Source organism: Eutrigla gurnardus (assembly GCF_963514095.1).
Source record: "Eutrigla gurnardus genome assembly, chromosome: 11".
NCBI classification, from domain to species: Eukaryota; Metazoa; Chordata; class Actinopteri; order Perciformes; family Triglidae; genus Eutrigla; species Eutrigla gurnardus.
In genome coordinates this window covers 4191750-4214630 of record NC_139925.1, presented here as the reverse complement: position 1 = coordinate 4214630, position 22881 = coordinate 4191750, and the positions used below count along the sequence as shown (strand labels likewise).

At 43.6% G+C, this 22881-nt stretch overlaps 1 protein-coding gene across 1 annotated transcript; it reads left to right on the top strand.

The window, feature by feature from the left end:
* Nucleotides 1–4438: 4438 nt before the first annotated feature.
* ikzf1 (IKAROS family zinc finger 1 (Ikaros)) lies at nucleotides 4439–22881 on the top strand. Its single transcript, XM_084021094.1, is given in 10 exon segments — nucleotides 4439–6441; nucleotides 6443–6493; nucleotides 6495–6639; nucleotides 10701–10754; nucleotides 10928–11041; nucleotides 15988–16275; nucleotides 17718–17885; nucleotides 20442–20567; nucleotides 20917–21051; nucleotides 21382–22881. Coding segments are annotated over 10 exon segments (1893 nt in total). The 5' UTR covers nucleotides 4439–6339; the 3' UTR covers nucleotides 22092–22881.

The following is a 22881-nucleotide window of genomic DNA, read 5'->3' as shown; positions in this document are numbered from 1 at the left end:
GGGAGCTGGCTGGCTGTTGAGGGAGGGGTAAACCTGTTTCCTAGTTGGGCCCCAGTTGAGCGAACTTTACCGGCTTTTGGAGCGGGCATCTCCAGATGGCTGATTCCAGAGCAGCTCGTGGTAATCGTGGTTTTTGACTTCCTAGATCCATTTTCCTGGTGCCTGACAACCCCCTGAGATCTGTTTCCTCTGCTGATTAGGCTGGCCTCCCATATTTTTCCCCCAAAACAGAAAAAAAGACAAGCACTTGGATTGATTAACTGTCTGCTGCAACGGTCAGGATTTTCAGCCTGCCAACGCTCATTCATTACACAAGTGCATGATGGGTATTTTTCAGTTGCAAGTTGTTTGATGCTTAAAACACACGATAATCTACCGACGTTTTCACAGGACGATCGGAGCGTCCGGGGGTGCTACTTTTGGCCGCGTGGCCCCCCTGTCTCGCATGGTGACCATGGTGACCCCCCGCAACCCCTTCCTGAGACGAGCACTTCCTGTCACACGCGCCGACACGCGAGGGAAGCATTAGACAAAGCAGATGAGAAAGTTTTTGAAGGTGTCATCTTCCTTTTTATGCCATCCAATCTGTTTGTATGAATACGTCTATAATGATGTGATGTCAGTGGCTGATTCGGAGTGAGTTGGAGTATAATGAGATGCCCCATTATCATAATTTCCCTGATTTAGATGAGTGGTTTTCTAACTCTGGGTGGTGAGCTCTTTGCATTGTCCTCTTTAAACATTCGCTCTCTCACTGACTCGCTCACTCACTGTGTGCGTGTGCGTGTGTGTGTGTGTGTGTGTGTGTGTGTGCGTGTGCGCGTGCGTGTGTGTGTGTGTGTGTTTCAGCCCACACACTCTGAGTTTCTGCCATGAAGGGCAGAGAGAGAGAGAGGGACCAAACAGAGAAAATATCGAGGGAAGTAAGGATTTTCTGCACCAATGTTACATATTTAACATGATAAAAAAACAACGGCTGGTATAAGAGATCCATTATGAGTCACATTTCGACATTAACCTGAGCTAATTGGCTCGGGGGAAGAAAGCGTATTAAACGCAGTCTGCAGTTTACGCTGCACACATTATTTAGAGGGGTTATTTTTTTATTTTTGCAAATGTGACTGTATTGCAGATTGACATCATTATGAAGTGCCTGCCAGCTATAGAGTTTATGTCTGTGGTTTGTGCAGCTTGACGCTTCGACAGGAAATAGGGATGAGGTGGTTTTCCTGTTTTTCTTCATCTATATTTTATTTGTATTTACATCTCGCAAGGATTTTTACTTGAACGCACTGTTGAGATTGTGTGATCATTGATGCATCACATTTTCACTCAGTATGTGAACAGCTCAGTATCCTAACATGTATCACCATTAAAGCAGCACTTCAGTCATTAAGTGTCGCACTTTCATACAGCTGGGGGACTCGCACGAAGAAAAAAAATGGTCCGAATTGAAGTGGCGTAGACTGAGATAGTTTAGAGTTTGGGCCAAACTCCTACATTTCCCATAATGCAGCTCAAAAGCATTTTTCTTTAGACATCATCAGGTTTTATTTTTAAAACTTTGAAAAGAACCCGTCAGAGCTACAGGAGGTCTGTTTCACAGGCTGCATAGTAGAAGAGTAATATTCATTACACATTGAAAAAGTAATTAACAGGGTTGGTACGGGTGCTGGAAATCCTTGAAAACACTTGAATTTTAGTGTGGTGTTTTCAAGGTTTGAAAAGTGCTTGGATTTAGAATAAAGTGCTTGAAATGTTATGTGATATATGATAGAACAGAGAAAAGAAGATCTCCATATCTGAGGGACTGAAAACAGCATTTTGTGACATTTCTTTATGAAAAATGACTTTTGATGATGAACAGATGATGAAAATAGTTGGTGGTTATATTTCTGTGGATCTGTTAGTGGAATTAGTTTTCCTTTCATTTCTGTAAAAAGCTGTCTCCAAACATCATGTTGGTTGTTTAGAGGACAATAACATCTCATTTAATGTGATGAACAAGTGACAGAATAAGTAGACTGAATACATTTATACAAATATGTAGCTGTGAGGTGCTAGAAAAGCATGGAAATGCACCTTGAAATGCTTGAATTTGACTTTGGAAAAGGTGAACCCTGAATCAAACTTCTCAGAAGTAATGTTGCGTTACTCGTTACTGTACTTTGTTACTCAGCACAGCTGCGTCAAAGGAGAATTCAAACAACCGGAAATCCTCTACACGCATTCCAGTTATAAAATAGAAAACATTATTTTTATCTTAGTTATTAACTAAGCATCAACATCTGTCTCGGCCAGCTGAGAACAGTACATTTAAATGATAATAACTTGGAGTTAACGAGGGTCCCGTTTCTCCAGGCTTCCTCCCCATACCTCCAGACCTCGTTAATGTTATATCAAACCTGCGTTTACCCTGCAGCGACATATCAAGGTGGTTGCTCTGTGAAAGGACCCATGTAACGGAGCATTTCTGGGTTCACATCTGTAATGTTATAACAAATCCATACTGCAGACCCGTTACTGGAAAATGAAACACTTTAAAGCAATTTGTTAATGAACAACACTTAACTACATGTGTAAAAGTTTCAAAATCCCCTCCTTTAACAGCTCAGTTATAAATCACACTAACAAACACTGTAGATTTGTTCAAATGGATCTCTTCCTTGTGCTTTGTAGTGAATCTAGAGGGTGCACTCTTGCTCTCGGCCTGATATCAGCCAACAGCTCTGTTGGTGATTGACGTCTCGTAACCGCCAATTAAAGTGGTGGACAATCTGACTCAGTCGTGAACTATCTTACTGAGTGATGGAGGCATCGGACTCAGCTGCTATTAACAAAAGCCTTTCAGTCATCATTATTTCACCCGTTAGTGACGTTTGGACGTCTCAGAATGTACGTGTTTTTGCTTTTTGGGGGGATTTAACGAGATTACTTCAGCCCACAACATTCTGACCAATCACAAAACAGTTGGCAAGCTGTTGGCACTTCACAGTACAGCTCAGTAATAACATGGTAATAGCTTGATAATAAAGAGTTAATAGTCAAATAATACCACGCAATTACCAGCTAATAACTGTATATTAACTATGCAAATAGGAGGGGCCCAAAACAAAAGGTATTAACTGGGAAACACATCTAAAGATAAAGAATAAAATGGTAATATTATGGCATTAATGGGGTAAAAAACCTTGATAATAATGAGGTAATATAGGCTGATGTTTTATTAATATTTTAGATTACTACCAGCGTCGCACCTTCAACATCACATGATGATATTTTAAATCAAAATGGGTAATTACTATATTATAATGCACAGTTAATGTTTAATTCTGTGCCTTGTTACCTGGAAACTCACTCATTTCTGTGAACCATGAATCAGTGATTGCAGAATTTGTACATTTCAAAACTTTGCTTCTCAAATTGCTGGATTGTTTGAAATTGGTGTTGTACCCAAGTTTGTATGTTTGCTGTTGTGTTTAAGACCAAATAAAACGGTGTAAACCTCCACACAGCGATCACAACTCTATTTGCTAAAGGCGCCCTTCCTCCTCCTCCTCCTCTGATTTCCCAGCCTGTGGTCTGAATCTCATCACTGGCTCCTTTTCAAAACAGGCTCACAAACATCATGATTGATTCAGCCCCTATCCTCCAGGATCTCTCGCTGGCTGCCTGGGCTGCAGATTAATTTCCTTTTTCCTCATCTTAATTTTTACTCATCGCCGCTCCATAAAAAGGCTAAATGTCAAGCATGCCTGACTCCTTCTAGTGACACGTCTATTCCAGCAGATAATTACCATAAGGAAATAGATGCTTTAGTGTGCAGAGGGGAATTTAATTTACTCTGACATCCTCCGGAGCATAATGCATTCCTAAAGAAAGGGAGTTTTTCAGTTTGCAATTGACTTTTTAGATAAATTGGACTATTTAATGTGATTATCAGTCTTGAACGCCTTCGACTTATTAAGGTGTTGAAACCAATTAAGGGTTACATGCTGCTCGTGCTTCCAAATGTGAAACAGTGAATACTGCTTAAAGATCCATGAAATAAGAACCAGACGGAGCCTTTTGTTCGGTCGTCGACCGGCTACGTTGCCTGATGATGTTTTGAGACTCGCCAGGTAATGATATTAATTACAGCAACACGGCTCCGGGTTGTGGATTAACCTGAAGGGAGCTGGAGGTTAAGTTTGATTTGATAGCCAGTGGATTACCTTACATGCAGAACTACAAAATCATATGAAACCTCGAAGTTCCTCTGCAGAAATATGCATCCAATTTGTAGAGACATGAATGACAACTATGGTTTTTTTTTTTGTAGAAGTCGTTACGATGATGATCAGCAACTCGGGCCCCGCGGTGAGTTTTCGATCCAGACCTCTGCAGTAACTTCTCTAAAAGAAACCCTGACTGAATCATTGTCCTGGCGGTGTTTTTGCCTCAGACAGCGGAGAGAAGCTGCTGTGTCACTGGGACGGGACGGTAATCTCCGGGGGATGGAAGACCACAGTCATGATTCGGCACTTCTGCGTTCGCTGATAGCGCCGAGCTGCGTTTTGAGGTCCCAGCATTCCCTCCGCGTGGCCTCAGGAGTCTACACCCCCCGTCCCCACCGCAGCTCTTTCCACACCTGCGCCGTGCGACCTAAAAAGGCGACCTATGACCTTTACAGAGAAGGTAGCACCAGCCCGCAAGGCTTTGAGGAAGTCTGCCAGCGTTGCTGCAATCCGTAATATGGCCGTGAAGACACAGCGGGCCAAGGCGCTCCTGCCCAAAGTTCCTCCTTTTGCAACCAACTGCCTGAATGCTTGTGCTTCTTAGGAGATAAGGGCGGCCTCCCACGAAAGGTGACTCAGCAATCCAGCACAAACAGCCTCTCCTGAGATAAGGCTGCTCTGCGGGGCCCGAGGACGCTGGGATGCAAGTCCCAAGCAGAGAAAACTGGAAGGTAAATTCACAGAGTAAATCCACCATTTATTCTGGGAAACTGACTCTAAAGTCTTGTTACTTTTTCAGCAGAAAAGGGGAAAAACTATAAGCTTTTGAGTGAATCTGTAATTTAAAATACAGTAATTACAGCAGAGATCCACTTTGCCAGATATTCATGTGAGACAATCATGGCAGGACATATCTGCAAATGAGGAGGAGATTTATTTTAGCCAATCCAGAGGTGTAACTCATTATTTATTTAGACTTCCCATCAATATTAATCGACAATTTACATTCTTTTAATGACTTCAGACGCCCGTTGCTCTGTGGCTGAATCCACACGGCTGTTCGAGAGATTGACACTTATTGGAAAATTAGAAAGTAGTTATTAAACATCATAAAAAGCCTCCACTCATCCATGTTATCAGCATGAGTGACGGCAGAATGGAGGAGGATGAAGTGTTATACACTAAATAGGCCAATATTTTCAAGTTAAATGTAACTAAAACATGTAAAAAGTTATTTAAAAAAATAATAATTATGTTTACGTAAATATGCTCAGAATAAACTCCACATACACAAATAAAGTCAACTTTTACAACGAGGTCACTTCAATGACATGAACCCTGAACTCGTTATGCTCTTAATTACATTATGTTTATGTAAAAATGACCCTTAATTTTATATGTGATACTTGAATAAACACTCAAGGTCAATGCAGAATTCCAATCAATATAATTAAATCAGATCTGACGTTATTCAATGACTTAACGCCGACCCAACGTGATAGAAAAGCGTTAAATTTGACCCTAGTCATCAAATTTGAAGGGAAATTAAAAGTTTTTCATGCTATATGTGCAGTAGACAGTAGAGAGTGATTTGCTGATTTACATGCAGTTTTAAATGAAGATGATTTGACTTTGTGCCGTTAAAGTCAGAGATCTGAAAGTGGAATATCTCCTGGACTCTCAGAGCCGATGGCAAAGTGTCGGACTCACACAAAAGCAAACTGCATTACAGCGACTATAATGTCTATCTGCATGCAGCACCGAGCCAGTAACGCTTTCAGAGCAAACTGATGGGAAAGAGAAGAAGAAGAAGAAACAACGTGCTCAGGTTGTGACATCTGGACACTGTGATGAGATGAGGAAGGGCTTTGACTGGATGGAGAGAGAAGAAGAAACTCATTATAGGGAAAGAAGACAGTTAGTGTTAATTTCATGGACTGCTTCAGAGTGCCAGAACAGGTGATAGAAGAGAAAGGGGGGGCAGCCCTCCTCCTCCTCTTCCTCATCATCATCACCATCAACCCCCCCAAAGTCAGCTTCCTCGGTGAGAATGAAATAAATAAACAATGAATGGTCCACTCTCCTCGCTCGCCTCATCCCATCTCATGCATGGCTGCCAGTGATGGTCTACTGGGTGTCAGCTTTTATTGGCACGGCACAAAGCGAGTGCCAAGGGCTCCAGTGGCGGCGGCGGCGGCGGCGCGACTCCCCGCCGCAGACTCGGCCCCGTGGATAAAAGCGAGCAAAATGCCCCAGCCGAGCTCAGAGACATAAGTCATGTTGGGCTGGAACGAGGAAGTGCAGTGGAGAGGGGAGGGACTCCGGGCGCAGCTCCATGGGGCCGCGGCGGCGCTGCGACCTTCTGCACATGGAGCCGGGGAGAGTTGGAAGAACTTCATTCTGCAAACTCAAGGAATAGCAGGTACAGTGACCTCCACTCACAAGCTCCGCGCTCAGGGACACCAGCACCCTCTCACCGGGCTCGCTTTCTGCTCAAAGTCGCTTTTTAGGGGAAGAAAGATTATAACAAACGTTTATTTGCACCTGGAAGAGGGGAGAAAAAAAGTCGCTCCTTCAGTTTCGGTGCAGGTGCGCCTCAGCATCAGATCCCCACTTTCTGGGTGCGCGTTAATTCAGGACGTGTAGCGGTAAAAGTAGCTTTTAACATTAAAAACAGATACATTATTATCACTTTTACGCGTCTTTTGATACTAAACGGAAGTAGAGGAATGTTCCCCCCGCTCCTGTTTTCCCCTTTCTCTTTTTCTTTTGGGAACATCTGGATAAATTATTTCACACTCACTTAAATGTTTATGAAATAATCATCTAATTTCTAACATTATCTGTTGATTATTCGAGCTCTTCGTTCTATTATTTTAACCTGTTTGGTAGTTTTTTTACTCTCCTGTCACCTGTTGCAACAGACGCGCGCGCGCACTAAACTTCATCCCTTTGAAGTTTAATTTAAAATAATAAAATACACATTTTGAAGGAAATACAAGTTTTGATTATTGGGAGGCCAATCAAATAAAATTAAAAAACAATATAACAACGTAGGTGGAAATATTTCGAGCGGTGCATAAACAGGAAATCAGCACACACACACACTAACGCTTCAATAAATGAATAATAATCGATATTTCTCATAGCGTTAAATATGTATTCACCTGTTGGAAGCACAGCCTCAGTTAGATGTCTGTGTGAATATGTAGGCAGGACTGATGGAAGTTTTTTTAACATGAGGTGGAAAGAAGTTCATCAACGCCCAGACAAGAAACTCAGAAAGATTTACCCTCAAAACTGTTGAGGAAATAAACTGTTTTCATCTTCTTCTCTTTTTTCTTTTTCTTTTTTTTTAAACACGTTGCAAAACATAAACTTCCTTGTTATTAGAAGTTGAGCCTCTTATAGAAATATTACCTTTTCATCAAATTAAGAGTTAATGTAATTATTCATGTTATCATTTAAAGTGGTGCCATTAGAGAGCATCTTCATTTTATGTCATGTTTTTTTTTTCCTCGACAGGTTTGAAACATTTAAGGGCAGTTATTAATTCTATAAATTCATCCAAATCACTCAAAAATATATCAAGAATGAATATAACACCTAAAGTGGTGTAAAAATGGAGATTTTTACCCCCATACCTGAACGGATAGGACTTTTATTTCTCCATTTCTCAGTTGGAAAAAAGTAGAGCTGAAAGTGCTGCAAATGTGTCTGCAGATACCTCATCTTTCTTGTCAGTAGAAACAGAAGTAAGGGGGAGGAGGGAGGGGAGGGGGGGAGGCAGACAGTTATTAAAATGATTGTACTGTCTGAATAGCAGAGTAGTGAAGTGTGTCAGATGCAAATGAAGGAAACTTCTCCCCAGCAGCACCTTTGCTCGCCCCTCACCCCTTCGATAGGCTCCCAGAAACACATCCGCTAACACTATCTACCCACTCGCACCCATACGTTTCATGAATTTCTGATGAGCATCTCCATGTGCATATGAACAAAAGGCTGTGCCACATGGGCAGCGTAGGATCATCTCTAATTCTAATGACTGATAAGGAAAGCGCCCACAGCTTCATTACTACTCACGGCTGTGAAAAATTACTAATACAGATGTTTTTCAGTAATCTTACGTCTGCTCGATAACTCTGACGGGGAAACTTCTAATCGAAAGCGTTAGAATAATTCAAAAATATTCATATTGCCTGTAGGGCAGTGTTAATTACTCGTTTTATTGCAGTTAAAAAAACAAAAATATCTGTAAATTTAATATAAAATCCAAATATTTAGAATAAAGTTTTTCATTTTTTTATTGATTTAGATTTATTATTTCAAAAAGATGAATTTTAATGACATGAAACTTAATTTAATCCTAACTCATGAAATGTAGTTTATAATTGTATTTCTCCCCGTCGCTCCTATACTTTTTAAAAACGTTTTACTGTTGATTTAAAGTGTGTGTGTTGCGTGCGTCCCTCATTTAAACACTCCAGTGCCTCAAGTTTCCTCCTGGGTATCCAAACTCCGCTGGTGTGGTCCTCGGTATCTGTTAACGGTTTCGTTGTTTCTCATCTCCACCCTGCTCCCTGGTGTAGCTCTTTCACCTCACTATGAGCAGACGCCTCTAACACTACCAGCCCCCCCACCCCCACCCAACCCCCACCACACACACACACACACACACACACACACACACACACACACACACAGGAGGAGGACCGAGAATTCTCTCAACCCACAAGCCTCTTCCTGCCTCTCCTCACTTGATGTGCTCACACCAAACTTTTCCAGTCCCCCTTTCGCTATGTATCAGTCTTTATCTGCCACTTCCATTTCACTGTTTGACAGATTCCACCTTAAGTTCACACATGTGTTACGACGTGAGCACTAAGGGGCACAAGTCTTTCTGTTTTCACCGTTAAATAAACGAGGGGAAAGTGTTTATTTGGCACCTGCTCTTGTGGAGAAGTGTGTCATCAAACTTCGAAACAAAGTAAGGCACATTATTTAAATCACAACTGAAAGCAATATCCTTTTTTTTAAAAATAGTAACAAAAGTGGCGTGCAGAAAATAAAAAATAGAATCACACTTCCTGAATATACCTAACTTTCCACATGCCTATGCAAGTGTGGCTGAATGTAGGATCTCTCTTTTTTTTATTTTACCCCCCTCCTCCTCGTCGTCAACACATCCGTGTTTCCCCTCGCACCATCTGCCTAGGAAAAAAAAAAAAGGGCACATGAGAATACACCCGCTCTGCTCCCGACCTCACAGCTCCAGATGCTGAAGACGGGTGCTGCAGAGTCGCAGCAGTAACACGCAACACCCCTGTGTTGTGCTGAACAAATCTTCTGCACCAGTGACCTTTGCCCCCCTCCTCCTCTCACACTTACATCCTGGGCGTCTGCGGGCCGCCGAGCTCCTGACTTGACGCCGCAGAATATGTGCGTGTTGCGACACAGCGGCCCGCTTGCTTCCCACTATTTGTTCCAAATGTGTGGAGCCATCTGTCAGTAAAACAGGAAGGCCTAGGTTCCCCTTCTCCCTTGGGCTCGTTTCGCTATTTTCGGGAGCTTCACTTCTCCCTGAGTGGCTGCTTGGACTGGGCAGCCGGCCCCGCCGAGGGCTTCTTGAAGTGGCGGAGCTGGGGCTGAGGCTGTCGGGCCCATCTGCTGCAGGCTTGAGGGCCATCCATTATTAATGGGGCCACGAGCACTGGTGACTCCTCAGATATTCAGCCCTGGCCGAAGGATCGCTGCTAAAAAAAAAAAACTCAAATAAAGAGAACTTCTCCGTGCTTCGGCCTGCTTTCCTGTCTTCTTCTCTCTGCACCTTCCTGTTGCTTTCGCTCTCCTGACTTCTTGCCCTCCCGTTGCTATCTATCCATCTCGCTGTCTCCTTCTGCTTCTCCTCTATTACTCTCCCTCGCCGTCCTCCCCTCTCTCTCTCTCTTTGTTTCTGATTGGGGCTTGCATGCGTCGTGCCCGGGCCGCGGCGCTCAGCGATGCATGCTCAGTAAATTAGAGAGAACACGAGCGCCGATCAGCCGGGAACGGCAAAACACCCGCATCCTCGTGACCCGGGGGCCAGTTAATTTTCTGCTTAATTTTGCGGCAGTCAGTTTGCATTTTTGGATGATTACGTGGCAGGAAATTAACAATAAATAACAAATGTGGTCTGAAAGCCCATTCCCGGGCAAACCCCCCCCCACCCACCCACCACCACCACCACCGTCCCCCATCAGCCCGGAGCCGAGCCTGCTCTCCGAGCTCAGTCGCTCTGTCAGACTTGTAATGAAAACGTCTGTAATTCTTTGTAATGTAATGTGGGGGACAGTGCGGCGGTGACAAGAGCGATCTCGCCGAGGTGACAAAAGTCACGGCGAGAAGTAGCCTTTACTCCACTCGGGCTTCTTATAATGTTGTTTCCTCAGCCTGCACTTGATTAAACTTACACGCATCTACATCTCCATCTCTCTGTCCCATTAGAGTACCTGCACCGCATGGAGACGGAGGAGGCCCAGGAAATGGCCCAGATGCCAGGTAAAAGCCCGACCTCCTGCATGATTGAGCCGTAGAGTGCAGAAAGTAGATACAATAGGCCCAACAAACCTCTTACTCCATCACCCCCCGAGGTAATTTTGCGTCTCCTGAATGAGACACGTGGAAAGAGGGGGTGGTGAGTGATGTGTGCTTGCTGGTGTGTGTCTCCCCAGGCAGGGACAGCCCGCCCGCCAACGAAGCGTCCGAGGAGGCAGAGGAGCCCATGGCGGTCCCCGAGGACCTGTCAGCCGGCTCCACCCACCAGCAGAACAACAGAGGGGACAAAGGTACGCCGGCGCCGACCGAACGCACCCCACAGCCACTCACAGCATCACTGATGCACACAAATGTAAAGCGTAAATTAATCTGAGCGTGTGATTGCCGCGTTAGGTTGAGTGTATCCGTGAAGCAGCAATCAAAAAGGAAGCCAACCCCGCCGCGCCGCCTTTTTCCCAACTGTGATGTCTTCGCTCCAAAAAGCATCCCAGAGTAAAACGGTTAAATGATCCAGTATCAAAAGCATAACATATATATTTAAGCGTTAAATTTATTTTTTAAATAACTTAATCACAGTACAAATCCAGTGGGAGATATTTGCCGTTCCAAATCCTTTGGAAAAATTAATTTAAAACTGCAAAGAGACACATTTAGGTCATTGGCAGAAAAGGTAAAAAAAAAAAAAAAATATCTTTGATCCACGGCATGTCATTAATAAGCCAAATCTTAAGGAATAGCTAATGTGGCCTTGATTTGAGTTTGTGAACATCTAGCCAGGGAATATCGCAGTGAAAATAAGGATGAAGCGTTCTGAGGGGATTTACATCGAGACGGCGTATATTTATCTCCTAACATGGTTTGAGAAAGAAAAAAAAACAGGAAATGTTCAAGCTTGAATCATTATTGCTCATTAAAAGCTAAACAGCTCTACATAGCAGCAGGATTAAATCTGGCATAACATACAGCTCATTATTACATTACTTTTGTGTGTTATTAGTCTTTTATGATATTTGAAGCTTTAAAACGTCCAGAATGAAAAACATGCAATCAAAGGAGGTGCATTTTCAGTGGATTTACTCGTTAAATCATAACCGAAAACAAAGATAGGATTGGAAGAAACTTAAAGAATCAGATTGAGATGTAAAATGTGCAAAAAAAAAAAAAAAAAGATGGTGCGACTCAGCTCAACTGAAATAGGATGTGTAAGAGTTTCCTAAGAAGAACAGTTTCAACACTCCGGGAGATAAAGAGTTCAGGAACAGGGCCGAGCTCAGAGAGATCAGTGCATCATACACCACATAGGTCACACACCTGCACACACACACACACACACACACACACACACACACACAGGCTCTCTGTTTGACTTCACAACTGTGGAGTTTGTGAGGCGCCGAGCTCAACGCAAGCAGGAACGCTGAACAAAAAAAGAGTGTGGTGTTTGATATAAACGTGACCGTGTGTACGTGTCGACCCGGTGGACGTTTAGAACATCCTAGTCGTCGGATTTAAATGCGTGACTTTCCCTCAGTAGAGAGTAAAGAGGGCACAACTGGTTATTTTAAACAGTTTCCGTTCATTCCCTGTAACGACCACTCTCGCATGAGTGTGTACATGTGACTGCACAGGGACGCAGAGAAAGAAGGGAAGTGCAAGTATCTGGTACATCTACGCATGGCTGCCTCTGTGATAAAAGCCCAAACGAGTTATAATTATCACCCAGGATCATGTGCTGCTCAGTTCTCTCTTGTGAAGAGAGAAAAAAAAAAGGGCAAAGAAGCAGAGGGGGCGGGGGGGAGCTATATGTGGGACGCTGGGACCTCAAAGTATCAAAAGCTTGAAAACCTCAAAAACCCAGGTTGTTTCCTGTTGCAAATAAGTCTTCGCAGGCCGGGAATCGTCACGCTGCAGTCCGACATGTGCGTCTCCGAGCAGAAAGGGAGGTTTATAGGTCAAAGCCCGATATCGCTGCGTTTAGTAGATCCTCACCAACTCAATTAATCTGATTGTCTTGCGTGGCTCAAACGGAAAACATCTTAATGGAGACGTCTTTTTGTTTAAACTTACAAGGCGGTGCGATGACCTTCTCAACAGCCCAGCGAAATTATTTCTTCTTTCACTTTCGGTGATTCAGACGGCGCCTTTTTTTTTTTTTCAGAGACGTGAGGCATTAAGAGGGAGAATGCGTCGTTGAGTTCCCGAAAGCCTCGAGTGAGGGGAAAAAGCAGGCTGTTTTCTTTCTCTTTTTTTTTGGTGTTCCTGCAAGTGGCGTTGAGATGAATGTCACCGGCGTGGTTTAACACATGTGGTTCCACTAGTTTGCACACACGGCTATTTTCAGGCAGTGAGAGCAGCACAATTCAGTAACAGGAACCTCGAGCAGGCTCCCTGTGTTTCCACGCTGCAGAACTAACACTTTGCTAAGTTGCTTCCTATCTGCGATCAAACTCTGTCAATACAGCTCGATCGTGTCTTCACTTTGTGCCAAAAAAAAACAAATCTTTAGTAAGATTTTCTTCTGTCAGTGTCCCGTGTAATCTGATTGGATCCACCTCGGGTTGTCAGCGTTTTATTATGCCGACCTGTTTTGTTTGTCTGACCCTTGCTTCCCAAAACGAGCAAATCAGGATGTGTGAGCGTGACAAACAAGATAAAAAAGTAAAAAGGCCTGTTCCTATTCCCAGTTCAGTCACAACTTCCCCATACTCCAGGAGAAGTGGGTGGCAGCCCAGCGTTCATGGTTCCCTTCTGGCTGCTTTGGCTGGCTGATAAACCTGAGAGCCTCCTGGTCTCAGGAACTGAACCACCACAGATAAACATCAACGGTTCATGAGGCTCAAACGAGAATTCACAAGGTGGACAGTTTTTATTTTTACTTCTAGTGAGGTTGTTTCTGTAGACACCGCTACATAAATCCCTCCCTGCCAATAATAAGGAAGGCAGTAGTTTGATTAAGCCTTTTTATTGGTACATCCTTTTTACAACTCCCTGCCGACATTAGTAACGTTCTCTCTTACAAGCAGACTATTGTGGCTGAAACCATAAATTAAATTAGGGGAGTTAAAGCGGTGTAGCCGCTTGATGAGTTGTGCTTTCGAGCTGTTTGATATGCAAATGCTGTCAGTGGTTAAGGTGAGAAATTAATCCGCACGGTTTTCTAATGTACAACATGACGTCGACAAAAAAAACGGAAAGTTGAAACAGTTAGCTGTAACGCTAAAAGTAGTGGATAAACAGTAGCTAAATGGATGGATGTGATGGATAAACTGTTGTAACAGCTAAATGTAATGAATGTACATTTAAAGGATACAAATAAAGAAAGTTAAAGTAATTGATTAACAGTTGAATTAGATAAAAGTAATGTATAAACTGTTGAATGTAACAATGAAGCTAAATGTAATATACAGTAGTCGATAAACTTTTGAACCAGTCAGCTAAAACTAACGGACAAAGAGTTTAAACTAACTGATAAAGCGTTTAAACAGTTAGACTAACGGATAAAATGTTTACATGGATACAAGTAATGGATAAAAGTTGAAATTTTAAGCTTAAAGTAGTCGACAAACTGTTGTTATAGTTCGCTAAAAGTAACAAATTAAATGGATACATTCATAAACCTGTTATCATAACGGATAAAAGGTTATAGAATTGAAAGAAATGAAAGCTAAAATGGTTTAAATAGGTAAAGTTGGCTAAAGTGATGGATAAATGGTTGAAATGTTGATAAAGTTGTGAAGAACGGTAACATCGTCGCGTTTTTGCACTTTAATAGAGCGTTAAGCACCATTGTGTTTGTAGGAGCAGTGACGCCCTTCCTTCCCGTTGCGTGCGGGCCGGTATCTTCCATCTCAGAGAGTTTTCTCCAAAAGAAAAAAAGAAAAATTGAATCAGATGAGCAGATTGTTTGTCATGCAACAGCAAATTAAAAAAGATGGGATCGTGTGACTTCAGAAAAGCTTCTCTGATCTGAACATGAAAACGAGACTCCAAAAAAACAACCAACAGCCATGTTTCAGTTACAGGCTGTTTTACAATTCATTCCCGTGCTTCCCTTTCTGTCACTTCTCCATAATTCTTGGTATTTCAGTTAGACAGGCCCCCTCTTTCTGAAGCTTCCCCTTTTTCCATAGATTCCTATATTTCATGATTTCCACTTCTTCCTCTTCAGTTGACAAACAGAGGTAGAGGCATGGGGAAATCAGGCTGCCGCCGTGACGTTGCAAAACCACAGGCTGGTAGCTGTGGGACTCGCAAGATCCGTCAGTTCTCTGAAACGTTTCTAAAGTGCAAAAACCACACTTTATTCAGATCGCTCCGGGAACACCGGACCTCGCAGCGTAGCATCGTCTCCACTTTCTGTACTCGATAGATTGAGACCCCTCCCTGTAAATAGTGAGAAGGCCTGAATGCGAGGCCGTCTTGTTCTGTTCCGTCGTCTCCCTAGTTTCACACTCTCTGTCTCTGTTTCCTGTTTATCTTGCTGTCATTTGTGTCACTGAAGTGCGATGGTGTGAGATGATCTGTGTTTCTTCATCGCCGACATCCTCAAACAGCAAAGTGTGTGTCATCCACCTGTGGATCCCTGTGAGAAAGACTTTACATCGCTTTATTATTATCATTATATTATTATTATTAAGTAAATGAATAAAGCGGTAACAGTCTTCCGGGGTTTTTAGTTGAGGAGGCTGCGACTTGATTGCAATCTGGTGTTTTGTAGATTTTTTTCTCAGGCTGAATTCTGACGTAAGAAGTGGGGACTTTTTTTGGTTGTTGTTGCAGCAGTTAATGTGAAAATGTCATACTGTGCACTGAAGGAGGTTGTTGCCCCAGTTTGTGTTGTAGAAGCAGGAACGAGGAGCTGAACAGAGCCACACTGACCATATGATAACCACTACAAAATCATATTTATTAGCAAGACGGGCGAGTGTGTCATCTACTTGAACACGTAACAAAATAATGTGTCTCATTCAAAGAGAGGAGGAATAATTTAACAGAAAAGTCAGGCATCAAAACTATTAAAATAAAAATATAAATGTTATTACTTAACACTCATTCAGGATAGAAAAGTCCGTTCACTCTGCCGTCATGAAGCCTTTCAGGCTGCATCACCATGTCACAAATAGCAGCTTTATCTCTATTCTCATGTCACAGCATCGTCTTTAGTATACAACATCATGCTGGTATACTAAACCGTGGCCCCTCCCCCCACCCCACCCCCCCTTGCCCTCTTTTCCAGCCTGTAACATTAAAGTTGAGGCTCGCAGTGATGAGGAGAATGGGCTGGCCTGTGACATGAATGGCGTGGAGGAGGAGGAGGAGGAGGAGGAGGAAGAGTGCGCGGAAGACTTGCGCGTGGTCGATTCCTCGGGGGCCAAGGTGAACGGCTCACAGCCGAGCCCCGAAGCCAAGGCCTTCTCCTCGGCCGGCGGTATCCGGCTGCCCAACGGGAAGCTCAAGTGCGATATCTGCGGGATAGTTTGCATTGGCCCCAATGTGTTGATGGTGCACAAGCGAAGCCACACTGGTAAGCCCACCTGCCACTCCTTCTTGCCCTTCCTTTGCACCCATTGTTCACTGTCAGCATATGAGAGGATGGATGAGGGGTAGAGAGGTGTCTGCCGTGGCTGCCGTCCATGTGGAGAGCTGTTTTTTCCTGTTTTTTTTACATTAAATGGCAAAAAACTCAATATAAACTTTCCTTCTCATGTCGCCCTCGTCCTCACTAGTAGGTGTCGTCCTTGCGTTTGGCTGCGTGCATGTAAACCTTCCTATCGTGCGTGAAATAGACTCTGAGCGTATTATTAGCATTCATTACTGTTCATCTAAATGACTCTGAGTTACCACATGACAAGCGACAGCAGCTGATCAAAATCTACAATAAAGTAGACTGAAGTTAAGACAGAAAAAACAGGATATATCTGCCGCAATTAAATGGGATCTCTATGAAGTGACAATTATCTGGCTATTAAAAGTTTTTCAAATTGTCAAAATTGATATTCTATTGTAACGGAGCCAAAACCAGTGGTGGGGAACATTTTTGAAAAAGGCACTTAACTGTGGAGCTTTAGAAACTAATGAAAGTCAAAATGGAAGAAAGGAACACTAGACTAATGTAAATGCAAAAGAAAGTACAATAAGAGATATAATGAAGTGCCTCCTATTTAAATAGAAAATATTCTGTGGTGAGTCGTTGCTCCTGAAATGCATTTTTAATGAATTTCCTTTTTTTATATATTTTTGCTGCTTCACTGGTGACTCTTATTTTATAGGGGGGGGGGGGCTGCTTTGAGAGAAAAAAATCCACATTAAAAACTCACAGAATGCCACAACACTCGGAGAGACTGGATATTGGTTTATTCCAGACGCGCTGATCAGGAAGACTGGCTCTCAACACAAAGTGTTTCCTCCGCTTTATTCAAATGAGGCTGAATTTGCATTGTGATGTGCCGCTCTTATTTTAGAGACGAAGAAGAGGAAAAAATGAGATTTTCAGATCAAATTGACCCAGGCAATGGTGCATCACGGAGCTGGCAGGCTGAGTCTGAAAGGCTCTTGTTCGATCAGAGCGCCAAGAAGTCGGTGGGGCAGGAGGGGAGGGAGGGGGGGTGAGAGGGGGGGGAGGAGGGGTGAGGCGTGGGGAGATAGAGTGTCACTCTGCTGTGAAACCCTCCTTCAGGCTGCTGGAATCGCTCGCCATCATCCGGCTTGTTCTGGCGCTCGCGATGCTTGTAGTGCAGTGACCCCACACACACACACACACACACACACACACACGATCCTACACGCTTTTTCATCCACGTAAAAAAAGACGTGCTTTCGTTCTCGAGGTTAGCGAGGAAAAACATTTAAAAAGAAAAGAAAAAACACATAAAATGAGGTTATCCTCTTGTGTTCTACCTCTTTACGTGAGTGTGTGTGTGTGTGTGTGTGTGTGTGTGTGTGTGTGTGTGTGTGTTGTGTTCTCAGGAGAACGTCCGTTCCAGTGCAGCCAATGCGGCGCCTCGTTCACCCAGAAGGGTAACCTGCTGCGTCACATCAAGCTCCACTCGGGGGAGAAACCCTTCAAGTGTCACCTGTGCAGCTACGCCTGCCGCCGGAGGGACGCCCTCACCGGCCACTTACGCACCCACTCGGGTGAGTACGCACAGAAAACTACACCCGGCAACTCGTGGTGGTTTTCTGGGACCGCCTTCACAAGAGGCATGTCATGTTCCTGCAGAGAGCTACAGACAAAGGAGGAAGTCGACAGGGTGTAGATATGGTGTCACCTTTTTTCACTTTCTTTTTTTTTCAAATGCTTTGCAGAAGTACGTGTTAATGAAATGTTTGGGTCTAAACAGACGTGAAAACGCCTCCTCTTGAGTATAAATACACACAACAGTGAAAAATCAAATTACACTGAAATGAATGAAGTAAGGAATGGCTGCGTGAAAGGAAGTGTTGCACACAAACTAGGGTGACTTAGAGAATAACACTGGAATTATTCAAACATTTTTTTTTTACTGTCATCAATTCCCATGAAAGGCTTAAAACCAGCAGACGGACTTCCTCAGGACTTTCCAGTGTCCCGACTTTCCCTCCGACACTCAGCACAAAGTCACAAATGTATGATTTCATTTCCTGAAAAAGCTGAGCGCCGTAGATTTTAGGGGGAACACATTCCTCAAACTCCAGTCAATAGCACGTTTTGTTTGGGACTACTTTCAGACGTGGATCAATACACATTTTTTTTCTTTTTTTTTTCTTTTTTATAAAGCTGCTACAAGACCGGACTTGGTTTATGTACGACAGCAGCTTATTCTGCTCCTATTGTTCTTACCTTTCACAATAAAATCCATAAACGCAGCATCACTGCCTTCCAAGGGACCTTAAATGACAACAACTAACTTACAATATGTATTTATTACAAAAACACATGTTCTCTACATAGTCCTCTACAGAGTCCTCTACATAGTCCTCTACATAGTCCTCTACATAGTCCTCTAAACACAGTAGTCCTCTACATAGTCCTCTACATAGTCCTCTACATAGTCCTCTACAGAGTCCTCTACATAGTCCTCTACATAGTCCTCTACATAGTCCTCTAAACACAGTAGTCCTCTACATAGTCCTCTACATAGTCCTCTACATAGTCCTCTATATAGTCCTCTACATAGTCCTCTATATAGTCCTCTACATAGTCCTCTACATAGTCCTCTACATAGTCCTCTATATAGTCCTCTATATAGTCCTCTACATAGTCCTCTACATAGTCCTCTACATAGTCCTCTACATAGTCCTCTATATAGTCCTCTACATAGTCCTCTACATAGTCCTCTACATAGTCCTCTATATAGTCCTCTACATAGTCCTCTATATAGAACTCTACATAGTCCTCTATATAGTCCTCTACATAGTCCTCTACATAGTCCTCTACATAGTCCTCTATATAGTCCTCTACATAGTCCTCTACATAGTCCTCTACATAGTTCTCTACATAGTCCTCTATATAGTCCTCTATATAGTCCTCTACACAGTCCTCTATATAGTCCTCTACATAGTCCTCTACATAGTCCTCTATATAGTCCTCTACAGAGTCCTCTATATAGTCCTCTACATAGTCCTCTAAACACAGTAGTCCTCTACATAGTCCTCTATAGTCCTCTATATAGTCCTCTACAGTCCTCTACATAGTCCTCTACATAGTCCTCTATATAGTCCTCTACAGAGTCCTCTATATAGTCCTCTACATAGTCCTCTAAACACAGTAGTTCTCTACATAGTCCTCTATATAGTCCTCTATATAGTCCTCTACATAGTCCTCTATATAGTCCTCTACATAGTCCTCTACATAGTCCTCTATATAGTCCTCTACAGAGTCCTCTATATAGTCCTCTACATAGTCCTCTAAACACAGTAGTCCTCTACATAGTCCTCTATAGTCCTCTATATAGTCCTCTACAGAGTCCTCTATATAGTCCTCTACATAGTCCTCTAAACACAGTAGTCCTCTACATAGTCCTCTATATAGTCCTCTACATAGTCCTCTACATAGTCCTCTACATAGTCCTCTATATAGTCCTCTACATAGTCCTCTACATAGTCCTCTACATAGTACTCTACATAGTCCTCTACATAGTCCTCTATATAGTCCTCTATATAGTCCTCTACATAGTCCTCTACATAGTCCTCTACAGAGTCCTCTACAGAGTCCTCTATATAGTGAATCTGGACAGTGAATGATTGATTCTGGACTCTTAGACCTTCGATGTCATCTTCTCTAGAAGAGCAGGATCACACATCTGGTGTGGCTCTTTGAAATACCCACAATGATTCCGTTTTTATTTGTAAGATCTAAATTTCCCCTGAAGTCGCCTCCCAAATTCCCCCCCAAAAACTACAGAGGATGTGACTTCAGTGTCCTCGGCTGAACGTCACAGAGCTTCTGCTCTACCAGTGTAACAGTGTCACAGTGTGGGCGGTGCCCTTCTCTTTGTCTCACCGATGTTCCCTCTAAATATCCCGTTTGTCTTCTTCTATTCATTCCAATCAAAGTGTAAATGTTAAGTCCATCACTTCCTGTATTTTTCCAGGAAACCGCTGCCAAACAGGAAGTTAGAACAGCAGATTAATTTATTATATTACATAGAATTTAGCATAGGTTGTGTTCACTGACATTTTTTTTTTTTTTTTTTTTGTTTCTTCCTGCAGTTGGAAAACCACACAAGTGTGCCTACTGTGGGCGGAGCTACAAGCAGCGAAGCTCTCTGGAGGAGCACAAGGAGCGCTGTCATAACTACCTCCAGTGCATGGGCCTGCAGAACAGCATCTACACAGGTTGGTGTCCCGCAGGGCGCACGCCTCACGTTCACCCACAATCTGCCTGGACTCGCTGAACATGCGGCAAGCGGCTCCGACTAAACGCTGCAAACAGGTCGAGGTCAAGACATTCTCCATTTGAACGTCGATCGCGTTGATTTTTTAAACCGTGTTGTCCGTTTGCAGTTCTGTATTTTTGTGATATTTAGAGCGCGTTGAAGCCGAGAAACACACTTCCAATCCGTGAGCGCGATGAACTGTTATTTCCAGACCCAAGTGCTTGGCGTGTGTCAGAAAAGAGTCCGCTCTGTCATCCAAACTTAAATCACTTTGACTCTGAAATCTACTTTTCTGTCTTGCTTTCCAGTAGTAAAGGAAGAAAGCAACCAGAATGAGCAGAGGGAAGACTTAAGCCAGACGGGATCTGACAGAGCCTTGGTGCTAGACAGACTAGCTAATAATGTAGCCAAGCGTAAGAGCACTATGCCACAGAAGTTTGTGGGTAAGGGACTGAAATCTGCTTCCTTTGTGTAAATGCTACTCAACATTTTCAGCTGCAACGTGTTTTGTGTTGCTTTGTTTCTTTGCAGAATGCATGCAGTGTTACAGAAATCAGGAAGGACTTGAAGTATCTGCTAGAAAAGCCTGTTGAATATTTGTGTTCTGTTAATTTGTGCATTAAGGTGATGATAATCATCATGAATAGAATATTGAGAGGCTCAAAGGAATGAACCAGCGAGGAGCAGCTCAGTGTTAATACGGTGAAATCCCAGCGTGTTGGTGGAGCATCATTTCTCACATCGCCCTCCCGTCTCTGTCCGAACCCCCTCAGGTGACAAACGCCTGTCGGACCTCTCCTACGACGGAGGAGCCGGCGAGATGATCCAGCCGCACGTCATCGACCAGGCCATCAACAGCGCCATCAGCTACCTGGGGGCGGAGTCGCTCCGGCCTCTGGTCCAGACCTCCCCGGCCTCCTCCTCCGACGTGGGCCTCGGCTCCATGTTCCCGCTCCACAAGGCGGCGCCCGAGGGCCACGCGGGGGCCACGGGCATCAACCTGTCGGCCAAAGACAGCGCCGCCGAGAACCTGCTGCTGCTCTCCAACTCCAAGTCGGCCTCCATCGAGAAGGACGGCTCGCCGAGCCACAGCGGCCAGGACTCCACCGACACGGAGAGCAACAACGAGGAGCGACCCGGCGGGGCGTCCTCCGGCCTCATCTACCTGACCAACCACATCACCCAGGGCGTGAGGAACGGCATGCTGCCCCTGGTGAAGGAGGAGCAGCAGAGGCAGTACGAGGCGCTGCGGGCCAGCATGGAGATGGCCTCCGAGGGCTTCAAGGTGACGACGGACGGCGAGCAGGTGCGGGCGTACCGGTGCGAACACTGCCGCGTTCTCTTCCTGGACCACGTCATGTACACCATCCACATGGGCTGCCACGGCTTCAGAGACCCCTTCGAGTGCAACCTCTGCGGTCACCGGAGCCAAGACCGGTACGAGTTCTCGTCCCACATCACGCGAGGGGAGCATCGCTACTGAGCCCCCGAGAAAACACATGCAAGCGCATCAGAAAATGTAAAATACACTGTAGATGTCTTGTTTTTTTATACAAAGTATGCATGTTTGTCGAACACAGATAAATGTACAACATTTATTCTCCTTTTAAATGTCATGCTCAAAAGGAAGTTCATCTGTCGGTCTTTTTTTTTTTAAAGAAACAAAATGTTCAGTGAAGGCAACGCCGCAGAGTTACTGTGCCAAATGTATTCGTATTTACAGTTGCCACGTGTATAAAATGTATAAACCTGTCTTTCCTTGTGGAAAAAAACCATGCAGCATTTCTAGATTTAAAATAGAACATTTCCAGCGTTTACATTTACAAATCTGTTGACTGTTTTCGCAGAAAAACATCAAATTGGCATTAAATCCAATCAATAAAAAGCAATCAATGTAGATAACCCCACGTTTCCTTCCAAAGAGTCGACCTGTTCTTGTATTTGTAACAACCTACATATTATTTATATCACATTTACACGCCGTGTCTGGGTTTTTTTGTATTTATTACAGTGATTGATGTTTTGTCCGTAGAGTAGTTAATAAAAGCTGCATCTTTCTGTCCGACCGTACTAAACGTGTGTTTGAGGTGAAAACATGACCGCTGCTGGAATTTGAATTTTATTCCCAAGAAAATGTTTATCCTGTTCTTTTTGTTTGTTTTATAGCTGATGGCTCAGAATTGTTTAACTCCCAAAATAAAAAAAAGAGCCGTTTGAGGTTTGAAGGAGCTTTATGCTTGCAAAATATCAATAAAGGATATTTTATATATGCA